The 12,769-nt window shown below is 32.0% G+C and overlaps 1 protein-coding gene across 2 annotated transcripts in view; it reads left to right on the forward strand.

The window, feature by feature from the left end:
- Positions 1-12,769, forward strand: part of GRID2 (glutamate ionotropic receptor delta type subunit 2) — a 1,522,941-nt gene that overhangs the window by 273,515 nt on the left and 1,236,657 nt on the right. For both annotated transcript variants that reach the window (XM_063663917.1, XM_063663916.1), the window contains exon 2: positions 5,631-5,786. In XM_063663917.1, the coding sequence (XP_063519987.1) occupies positions 5,631-5,786 (156 nt within the window). The remainder of the gene's footprint in view (positions 1-5,630; positions 5,787-12,769) is intronic.

Below are 12,769 nucleotides of genomic sequence, written 5' to 3' on the forward strand. Positions count from 1 at the left end.
CCCCAAGGCAGAACGTTGCACTTTTTTCTTTATTTTAACTTCCTAAACTAAAGTTGTTGAAGCCTCTCAGGCAAAAGAATTAAATTTTTTATAAAACTAGTCTTATGATCAGCATTTTACTGCATTTCATCAATTTTATAACCTTCATGGCTTAAAATAAATGAATTTAATATGCTAATCATCATTATAGTACTATTTATTGAATATATATGTATATGTGTATATACATACACATATATGTACTGATGTGCCCTCTCTATGTATATAGCCACCATAAAAAAAAATGCTTGAAGTGAAAAAAGCATAAAATGGCAGACATAGCTCCAAACTTGAAACCAGGACACCTAACCTTCTACTCTACATCTTGTAACCTTTGGCTGTGTAATTTGGGTGAAAACACTTAAAATGTTTGCACTACAATTTATGAAGCATGACAAGGTTTTCATAAACCATCTCTAAAATTCCTTTCAGCTATGAGTTTACAAAAACAACACAATTGCTTCTTTTTATGATCTTCTTATGTCATCGTATTTCCACTATGGCTGTATTCGACAGTGAACCCATTTTCAAATATTTGGCCACTAAATAATTTGTTAAAGAGCACCGTGGCTTGGCTTTGATGGTTTTCTCTGTCTTTAGGAAAGATTGGTTTGATGAATAGATGGATGAATGGCTGGATGCATGAATGTGTGAACATAAAGAGAAAAAGTGAGGGGAAAAAGTTGGGGGGTAGAGAGAGTGTGAGCATGCACAAAAGAATCATCTCTGGTGTTACAAAGACAATAAAAGATTCATTGCATGTAGCATCTTTGCTAACTTTCGGTTAAGTTTATTCCTTTTATGATTACCTACCATATATAATTTATATGTTAGTCAAAATTAAGTGAGTAAAGAGATTAAAAATTTGAACTTTGTGACTAAAAAATAAAGATCAGCTATCTTTGATTTTATTTGGAACTATGAAATCCAATGAAACATTTATGCACAAATGTTTTTATATAAGTTTTTCTAGATGATATGCTATTGATTTGCAAGAGGAGTATAGAGGTGTTGATGTTTGGTTTCAATATTTAGAGTCTTTTATTTTAAATACAACTTGATAAGGTTGTTATAGAATATATATATCTTCCAATAATTCTATTCACTGTGGAAAATTTCTTCAATATACATCAAATTTTTTCTCAATATTGTTAGAGGAAATTATGCGCAAGATGAACACATTTCTTCTCTGCTATCTTATCAGGTAAATAATGTTTACTCCACTTGCCTCTTAAATTTATAAGACACAACATTTTCAATATTCAAACTAAAATACAAGTTTTTAGTATGATTATTAATTAACTTGTGTATGATTATTACTTTGCTAACTTGGGTTTTCTGGAATCATAATAATGCCTGTGACAATAAATTAACATGCAAGTACATTTTCAAGTCTACTTTTGTTTTAATTTAGGTTTAGGTGTAACTTATATTTTATCCATACATCTGAATTTAGGTATTTTATTTTATAAGATTATACCTAATTTAATGTTAAAAAAGATGTAATCAATGATTCTTGAGTGTCTAAACTATTCAGGCTCTTTTATACACAGTGTAAGTATAAAAATAGTTTATATGGCCTAGGAAATTATATTTTGCTGATGTAATAAGGACTACCTCGGTGGTAGAGGAAACACCAAAAATAAAACCAAGAAGGAGAAAAGTCTTCGAATATTTGGAGACTTGTTGAGTTGGTTAGGTTAGTGAACTTATAAATATTTTATTTAAATTAAAGGCGTATTTGTGAATGTATTTTTGGGTGAAATGATTTTATGGTCTGAAGTACTGACTTATTTCAAGCACAAAAAATCTACACACACACACACATACACACACACACACACACATAGACACATACACAGACACCAAGCATATATCTATTAGGTTTAAAGAAGAAATTTGGATTGTCATTTTAAAAACTGGCAAGTAAGTATATGTATTTTGGGAATATTTAAATACCTTTCTAAAACATAATTATGTTTTTTTAACAGAAGTACTGTAGCTTGTCAGTTAGCTTTGAATTGCACAATAATTTGTGAATTTTCAAAGGGCATACCTGCATTAATACTTTTACATATGATACTTCACAATGAAAATTTAAGACATTAGCATGGCTTTAATATTACTATAAATTGTAATTAAGTTGACAATTATATTTTTGTAGAACTTTGTCTAAATTTGGTATTTTTTTCACATATATGCTAATTGGTCCATTAGTCCGTGAAAATTGTTTTCAGTAGCATTACATATAGTACAAACTCATACACATTAATATTTTTCTAAGATATAAGAAGACATGTAAACATGATATAGTTTTTATTTAAAAATATATATTTTGGCCACTTGCATGTCAGTATGTTTGTATAAGGATTGTATAAAGCCTTTATTTCTCCCCCCATAAAAGGAACAGCATATCAACCTTTAGTGATGGAAATGACTAAAAATTGCTATAATAGGAATATTCAGGTGTTCCTTTCCTGCTTTATTGATTGGTTATTCCTCCCTTCAGTTTGGCCAACAAGAAATATAGAGAGAGTACTGATGATATGCCGTGTGTGTGTGTGTGTGTGTGTGTGTGTGTATCAGTGGTGGAATAATTATTTTATCTTGACAGGTCTAATCTGCTTTTCCCATGAAGGTTATAAAATAAAACTGAGTGTAAAATCATGCTAATAAAAATACCTGAGAAGGATCTAGATGCTTTGACATCATGTTAACTAAATAGTTAAGAATGTTACATTTGAGCAACTGTATAGTTAACAAAGTAGATCTAGTACCTATAGTATTGGATTATCTAGATTGGTAATATTTGTGTATAAATACAAAGAATAAAGAGATGACTTTGCTGTGACTATTGGAAGTGGGTGAAATTAGAAAGGAATTTCTGTCCCAGGATCCTTCCTGTGGAACTAATCACATTGTTTTCAGAATGCTTGTGTGGAAGACAAAATACTGCATGCACTCCTGTAGTACAAAGTCAGTTTAAGATGAGATTTTTATAGCTGAAGAAAAAAGTAAATAAATAACTGGGATTTGAAATGTTGGATAAGATTTTCTTTTCTTTGATTACACTGTTTGCAATAAGATGAACTGTTTCTTCTGCGTACTTCCTTGCTGTTTGCAGAAAGATGAACTGTTTCTTTTATCCATTTTTTCAGTATATCTTAATTCTGCAAAGGATTGACTAATGTGCTATCATTTCTGCAGGTTTCTGCTCTTTATTAACCCAAGTTTAATGTTTAAGGCAATATTAAGTGTTCTGCCATGTAATAGTAAAATGCTTCCATCAAAAATGTATTACCAATACAGCAGAAGTCAATAACATCACCTGCTATAAAACAAGGTTGATAAGAAGCTCTTTTTAAAAGACTCATTTAGAATCATGACAAGTTGAAACATCTTTGTATAAACACACATTACTACTTTGTGAATAGACATTTAGATTATCTGATTTAAAATGAATTGGTTATTTCAGCTTCAATTATAAAAAATTTGTATCATACTTCCTAACAAACTATTAAAGAAATTTGTATATCTAAACCTGATAGAATTAAATTTCAATGTAATGATTAATCTAGATCTACACAGGGATTATCACATATTAAAATAATTCTTACGAAAGCTGCTTAAATTAGCAAGATAGGTCAAACATTTATTGTCTAAATGTTTTTACAAGAGCTTAGATTAAAAAGTATTATCTGGTTCAGAAAAGACAGGTTAAGTAAAAATTAAAGTCTATAATATATATTTGATTAATAAAATATTAATATTCTCTTTAGTAAACATCTGATAACATATTAAGGAAGTACTCAATTTATATGTCAATTTTAAAAATTCTGGCCAGGTGCGCTGGCTCACGCCTGTAATGCCAGCACTTTGGGAGGCCGAGGCGGGTGGATCACGAGGTCAGGAGATTGAGACCATCCTGGCTAACACAGTGAAACCCCGTCTCTACTAAAAATACAAAAAAAATTAGCCGGGCGTGGTGGCGGGCGCCTGTAGTCCCAGGTACTTGGGAGGCTGAGGCAGGAGAATGGCGTGAACCTGGGAGGCGGAGCTTGCTGTGAGCCGAGATCGTGCCACTGCACTCCAGCCTGGGCAACAGAGCGAGACTCCATCTCAAAAACAAAAACAAAAAGATTCTTCATTATTTTCTCTCAGGTTCTCAGCCATGGACAGGTATTCAAAATACATAGGAAACAAGGCAATGGTTTGAGGAGACTGATACAATCCATGCCAATATAAAAGAGCAGTGATGGCCAGGCACAGTGGCTCACTCCTTTAAATCCCAGCACTTTTGGAGGCTGAGGCGAGTGGATCACCTGAGGTCAGGAGCTCGAGAGCAGCCTGGCCAAAATGGTGAAATCCCGTCTCTACTAAAAATACAAAAAAATTAGCTGAGTGTGGTGGCGTGCACCTGTATTCCCAGCTACTCGGGAGGCTGAGGCTGGAGAAAGGCTTGAACACGGGAGGCGGAGGTTGCAGTGAGCTGAAATCACGCCATTGCCCTCTAGCCTAGGTGACAGAACAAGATTCCATCTCAAAAACAACCAACCAACCAACCAAACAAAAAGAACAGTGAAAAGATAAAGCCAGCCTCACACTGGCTTTATAATACACACTGTGTATATAATGATAATACACACTGTGTATTATCATTTAATACACACAATGTAAGGTTTAGACAAATGTGTTTAATACACACAATGTGAGGTTTAGACAAATGTGTTTCATACACACAACGTGAGGTTTAGACAAATGTGTTTAATACATATAATGTGAGGTTAGACAAATGTGAGGTTTAGAATTTGAGCATGTTGCTCAAGGTCGTATACTTAACAAGTGACAGAGTCAGTATTTAAAATCAGTTTGTTCTTAGAATCAGTGTGTTTACCAAATAGTCCATTACCAACCAAATATTCAATAAAAATTAGCACAGTGTTTATCATCATCATATTTACACATGGATAAAAAATGCTATAATTATCCATTAGGACTTACATTAGTTCCTTGAGAAATATTTCTCTATTCCCTCTGCACAGAGATTTGAATGTCTTTACATTTTCTATAAATATTATTGACTTTACTACTATAAAAGATAATGAAACCTGTGTTCAAAAAAGGGGGGGGGGAAGCAAGGAAGGAAATGAAAAATAAATTAAGATCACAAGAAAGGTTTGATTCCTATGTATTCTATGAATGGACCTCAAGAAGATTTCTGAGCTTATTTCCTTTTATTCAGAAAAGAAATCTTCCAGCTATGAATCCCTTAAAGATTTCATGATATAAGACATCCAATGTATTGGATACTTTGTCATGTAGAAGCTTTTTATACCTATTATATTTTCTTCCCCATGATCTGCCTGCAATAACACTTTGAGGTACTATTCATCATTCCATTTGGAAGAAGTAACTATATTCCTTCTCAGCTATTACACTGCTTCCAGTACAATGTGTTTCATTAATAAATAAAGTGCATGCTCTAAGTGAAAGTATACGTTTTTTAAACACTAAGTCTCCTTGTCACATCTCCAGAGGGCATGACAGAATATTTATGTTATTATTTAATGGCAAAATTCACTTCCTTCTAGGAGCAATTTTTGATGAATCTGCCAAAAAGGATGATGAGGTGTTTCGCACAGCAGTTGGTGACCTTAACCAGAATGAGGAGATCTTACAGACTGAGAAAATCACATTTTCAGTGACGTTTGTTGATGGCAACAACCCTTTCCAAGCAGTTCAAGAAGGTAAGGTCATCAGTATTTATCTTGGTTTTTTGGTTCAATTCAAATGGCAATGAAATTATCTTTGATGAAACTTATTAAACATGGACATCATTTTTGTATCTTTGTTGATAATAGGGCATTATTTTCCTTGGAGATCACTGTTTTGTAGATGTTAATCTTGTATTCCAGTTTTGAAAGGGCAGAATGTGGAAAGTTATTATATTAATTGAAATATAATATGAAAATGAACAAATATTTACATGTAAAAGCTTTGCAACATTTTTATGACTTCAGTGTAAATGAAACATTTTTTTTAAATAGTATTTTATAACAGAATGTTTACTTTGGACTTCTTTGAGATAACTGCCACCTTGGGTGTTGTTAACAACTTGGGATGACATATCAGGTGTACTCATGACAAATGTACTGCTGCAAGAAAAACCCTTGGACACTACATACAAATCAAAGATTTTGTATTAGGACTCTAACATACTGACCTACGCTATAAATTTTACTCTCTATGAGGCACCAAATAGTAAAGCACTTTCCTCCTTTTCCTCTGTAAACCTGAGTAAGTTAAATTTTTTCATTGGTACAAAGTAATGCAAATACCAATTATTGTTAATATATTGGAATCATCACTCCTATTAATGAAGGTTTTGATTGAAAGATCCTAGAAAAATGGAATTTTCTGTTTGATTCTATTAATCTAATTAAACATTTAGCCTCTTGATCCAGAAAGCACTCATTTTACATGAGACTATTTGTTGATAACTGGGAAGGTCTGAATGTTTGTGTCCCCTCCCCCACTGCATAGGTTGAAACTGAGTTCCCATTCTGGTGGTATTAAGAGGTGGGGCCTTCAGAAGATGGTTAGGTCATGAGGGCTCTGTCCTCATGGATAGGATTAGTGCCCTTATAAAACAGGCCCAAGGGAGCTTGCCTGCCCCTTCTGCCATTCGAGGACTCAGCAAGAAGGCACCATCTGTGAAGCAGAAGATCTCTCACAAGACAACTAATCTGCTGGGCCCTTGATCTTGGATTTGCTGGTCTCCAGAACTGTGAGCAATAAATTTCTGTTACTTATAAATTACTTAGCCTGAGGTATTTTGATATAGCAGCCTAAACTAAGAAACTAGTCTACCTTATTTTTTATTGTGATGATGTATTTAAACTGAAGATAATGAATGCAAAATTAATTTAGTCAAATAAAACATTTGCCTTATTAAAAATTAAAATAGGATTTGGCAGAAGAAAAGGCAGATACCATATTAACTGTAACAAAGTTGGGCAGGATCTTTTTTGTAATGCAAACATTGAAAGAGTAAGGAAAATAAAAGTGTCTGAAAACGTGTACTTTTCATTTACTGTTTTATCTGCTTGATGTGCAGGTAACATTTATTGATATATATTTTCAATCAATAGCACTGGCTACTGTTGAAACTTATTTGTGTTAGTTAGAAAATAGATATGTGATTGGTGGTCTAAAAGTTTTTTCCTTGTTAATGGAGTGGAGTAAAAAATCATTATTTTTTGAAATGAATAGAACTGTTTTAAGTAAAAACTGGCTTTACAAAGAATAGGATAATAAAGTTTATAATAATACAATGAGATTTTAATTTTTAATAAGTAAACATTAATGCAAAAAGTCAGATTGAAATAACCATTCAGTTATTTACATTTTAAAATCAGAATCATCCTGACAATATAAGGATTTCAATACTGGAAATGTTAATAAATGTTAATAAATTTTCTATGGAAATATTTAAAAGCAGTATAAATTAATATTAGAAATAATAGAAGGATCTGGAAAATCATAACATAGAATTTGAAGATACCAAATCATTTTAAAGATATATTCAATAGGAAATATATGTCATTCATTTTTAAGAAATCTGTATTATTTTTCTTTCTTAACTCTTATTTGTAAGGACCAGAATGTGAGCAGGAAAAACGTGAGGACTGATTTCTTTCTTTATCTTCTCAGTAACCATATATTAATAATTGTGAATTAACTTCAACGACAGGCTAAACTACCTATGCTTTTTAAAAATTAACCTTGAGTAAAAAAGTAGTAAGAAAAAAATGGAATGAAGACAACACAATGGTGAGAAACCTGAATTATCAATTAAGAAGGAAAAGTCCCTCACCCCTTTATTAAAGACTATAATTTATAATAAAGTAATGACAGTTTTTTAAATACTACACCTTTTCTTTATGTTTTAACATTGCTCTCTTTAATTATTCTGCTGCCAGCTAAATTCTGAAAACAAAAATATCTTGCAATAGTGACGTGATCACACTGAAAGCAAATTGAGAGAGGCAATAAGGTTCCCAGATAGAGACCACTAGATATTTGTCAAGAAAAATGAAAGAGCTGGACAGTTTGCCTGATGGTTTCTGGTACTAACAGGATGTTCCCCACCAGTTATTGTGATGGTCAGCTTTGGGTAATAAACCTGAAATGAGTTCCAGGAAGCTTTAAAGACAATTTGTTTCCCTATTCAACATCAAGAAAGGTTTCAGTTAATGTTAGACGTAAAAATAATTATTTATAGAGTTTTTTTTGGTAAAATGGTGGCTTGAAAAAAATAAGAGAAAATATTCTATTGAAAGAGAACCAACAACCCATTCAGAAGCACTGTTTTCTTCAATGTTTTGAGGAAGTAATTTAGGAGAAAACCTCAACTGTGCCATCGAAGATAGTCAACTTTCTCTCACATGTTTACTGCAATACTATGCAAACTTGTAATGAGAGGGACTAACATCACCTTGTCTGTTTTCATTTTTTTACAGTCTAAAGAAGGAAAAAAGATTCAATGATACAATTATAAGTGATTGCTTATATATTAGCACTCCTAATGAACTTAGAGAAAAACTCATGGTTTTGTTCCCTCTGCCTGTTTATTCAAATTTGAAAGTCTCATCCTTGAACAAATAGCATCATCAAACATATAGATAGTAATAATGACAAATGATAATAGGGATCACTCAGAGGTTAGAGAAGTAAAATCTAATAGCTTGAAATCCTCAATTTATTTTATTGTTAGAAATTCCTCTAATCAGCCACATTTAAGAGCTGGTTTTTTATTTTAAAAATCAAAATTTCTGTTCATTGTATCTTTCTACTGTTATCACTTAATAAGAGAGAGGAATTCAGTGACAGCCTATATAACCCATAAACAGTAATAAAGAGTATTGGTGTTTTTGAAATCTTCCTTTGTAGCTTTGGCTACGTACATTTTTGGTTAGCAATTAATCCTTTAGAAAATGAGTTTCTAGACAGATACCTCAGTTATAACACGGGGTACACATTCCATTCTCTGGAGATCAATGACTGTATCTGTTAATTTTGTCAGTATTTGGTAACATTAATTTCAGATCTTTGAAATACATGAATAATAGGAAAAAAATTCTGTTTTCACAAAAGTTATCTGGAAATAAATGACCTATTTTGAGATTATTCTTTTTTCCTTTCTTATGAATGTATTTGTTGATAAGCCATTTTTCATCTTTTGTGTACTGAGCTGCAGGATATTGACAAAGGGCAAATACATTTTCATACCTTAACTCAGGAGGTTTTCTTGACAATTTTTTTTTCATTTGGATAGGCTATTTTGGTATCTAGGATGTAGTGTTCTCCGTAAAAAGATAAATAAAAAAAGAAAAAAAAGGTATATGGGTTATTTTTAAAAACCTTGAGAATTACAGGGGTGGAAAGTTATATAAATCTGGTTGAATATTTTCATAATTTAGATGAAATAATTGAGACCCAGAGAGGTTAAATAATTTTCCCTAGTTCTTCTAGGGTTACCAGGCATGTGTGTAGCAGAAAAAGAACTAAACCAAGACCTCCTTTACATCACTAGTCCAGTATTTTTCTTGCTATATACCCCCCCATGCATATATATAGACACACATGAGATAGCACAATGTATTATAGGACTTCAGTAAGTAATGTAAGGACTCAAAAAAGTGGCAGATTTATGTTTTGATATTTATTTACTATTTATTATTTATGTTCAACCATGGAATAGTAGTAAAATTTCAATCTAGGTGATAAAGACCAGTTACATTATATGAATCAATCTTGTTCTTCTGGCCTTGGTTTTCCTCATTTGTAAAAAATGAAGGAATCTGAATATAATGTATTTTTAAGGTAACTTTCATCTCTATGCTTCTATGACCCTTAAGAACACAGTTCTAGAATTAGAACCTTATAGAAATGATCATTATTTAGTGTCCCTTTAGAGAAGGTTTCACGTTGCTGAAATTGCCTCGTAGCTTTTCTGTGTCTGACTTTGAAGTAGATTAAACAGATATGGGGTATCCATTGTTTGTCCTGCCACCTCATTCAACTATTCACCACAACCCACAGCACTCATGACTACCAATAGAATTCAAAGGATCTTGTGCTGATTCCCTTAACCTGAACCAAAGTAGCTGTTCATAGGTTACTCTTTTTATTCATAAGTTACTCTTTTTATTTTCTCTTATAAATTTTTTCTTCTGTGGCATCTATGTACAACATGTAGCATAAATGTACAAATGTTTTGTGTGAAAAGCACTGCTGTCGTTTCTGAAAGCAGTACTTATTGTTTATATTGTTAGCTCTTGGCTGAGATGAACATAAAATGGGCCATGAAAGGTGGAAATTCATAAGAAAACAAACCAGGAAATGTAAGGGTGGTATATTTGTAGAAATCCTCAAGTCAAAAGGTGAATGAAGTATGAAGTCATATATAATTCTTACATGTATTTGATGTATTAAGAAGGAAGTGAAGCATCATTCTTTGATATTTAATGGCAAGATTCAGCTAAACAATTTTGAAATAATTGCTCTTATTAGAAAAATACCTAAAAATAAGCTGCATAGTGAATATAAGGGCAACATTATACTATAAAGTCACAAATGATTCTGTTTGAAAGAAAATATATTAAACTATAATACTTTTTTATGTATTGCAAAACATTATAAACAATATCGTTATAATTTAAATACACAAGGTTTTTGAAAAAATGTCCAGTGCTTTTTGAAATATAAAAATTTGAATCAATATCTCAAAGTACAGTTCAAAGAAGCAAACTCTTATTGTAATATGCAGTAATGGGATTCATTAAAATTAAACTGTTGTGATGCTGGAAATATGAACACAAAATAAATGCTATTTTTAATATATAAAAAAAAGTTGTAGTTAATAGAGATCATCTTGCAAGTTTCGGTCTGGTAGATCTTACGACTACTTCTTTGCATATCTTAACACCAGTGTTGATTATCCATTGCTCCTGTAAAAGGTAAACATTTCACTAATAAAATGACGATTTCAATTAGATCTGCCTCATATATCTTCTAAAATAAAATAATTTCCAGTATATGATTATGCTTATAAAACAATAAAACTGCATTCATTTTTGGTTTATGTTACCAATCTCATTTCTTTATAGTTATAAAAATACATACATATTTATTTCATGTATGTAAATGGGATGACAGGAAATTAGCACAGTCAGAAAAAGTGCAAGGAAATATAATTAGGAAAAAGCACATCTCCAAAACACATTACCATCCATGGTGAATATTTCTGGTCATTGATTAAATCTAAATAGTCTAGTCCAAAGAAGATGTAAATAGAATGATTTGTGTGGTTGCACTATTTGACACTTTTTTCCAGGGATTATTCTCATTTATACTTCATTTATTTGCCCGCTGCTTTAATATGACATTTTTACTGTGATAAAAATCTGCTAATTTCAAACGTCTTACACTGGATTCTGCTACTTTCCTAGCATAATACTAGAGTATGTGTACCCCAACAGCCTGTGTTTCCTGGACCAATTTTGATAACTTCAATTCCAGCTTATTTTCTGAATTCTCTGACAATAAACTAAACTTGAGAATTGTTGTCTGTAGGAGCTGAGAAACAAAACTAGGAGATCATGTGGGTATGATTCTATTCATTCATTCATTCATTCATTCATCCATCCATTTGTTCATTTATTCACTGTTTTCATTCCTACTTTCCTTCCCACATCAAAGTCAAGGTTGTGCTTTGAGTCTCAATGTCTATCCCAGTGCTCTGGTTAACTCTGGACCATCTACATGTGTGAATTAGTGGAAGGAGCAAATCGTGTTGTTGAACAGCCATCTCCAAACACCTGCACATCAGGAGGGATACTGGATGTCTATTCAGTGACTAAACCCCCTGTTTTCCTCTATGAGGGAAGATACTTAACTTGGTCCTTTCCCCAGCAATCTCCTGCCAAAACCTGTATTACTTTTTCTCCTTGCCTGTTACATTCTAAATACTCGGCCCCAAGGTCTGGAATTAGAATCCATCTTATGTGTGATCTTTAGTGTCCATCATCAATGTAGTATTAAAGGACAAATAATTCTATGCTTGTTAGAGACAACACCAACATGCATTAAGAAAAAAAAAAAACAGCTCACACAAACCTTTTCCACTGCAGAATTTCCCATTAAGAGCAATTAAAAATATATATATATTTAGAACCTAATTTTGAGATTACTCAGTTAAATTAATTTATTCAAGTGCTTATTAAATGCCTAGTGCTTCCAATATTGAGCCAGCTACAATGGGAGATAACCAAAAAACAAAAGAACACAGCATATAACTCCAGGAATAAAAATGTATTTGAGGAAAGCTGTGGATTTTTAACCATGAAAAAGCATGCCGTTCCCCTCTACTTTTAACTTGAGGTTTCATTGTGTTAATAATAGAAAGGAACAAGATGGTCTAGCTTTTTAAAATATACTTTTCAGGAAAGAGAGGTATTTTCTTTTTTTATGATCATTATATCAAATTTATTTATTTATTTATTTATTTTTAATTTTATTATTTTTTTAATTTATAAAGGAAATAAGTTTAATTGACTCACAGTTCCACATGGCTGAGGAGGCCTTAGAAAACTTACAATCATGGCAGAAGGGAAAGAAAATACATTCTTTCTTAAAGAAGGTTATTATTTTACCTTTAAACAAAATA

The sequence above is a fragment of the Pongo pygmaeus genome, chromosome 3 (assembly GCF_028885625.2).
Source record: "Pongo pygmaeus isolate AG05252 chromosome 3, NHGRI_mPonPyg2-v2.0_pri, whole genome shotgun sequence".
In the NCBI taxonomy this organism is placed as follows: domain Eukaryota; kingdom Metazoa; phylum Chordata; class Mammalia; order Primates; family Hominidae; genus Pongo; species Pongo pygmaeus.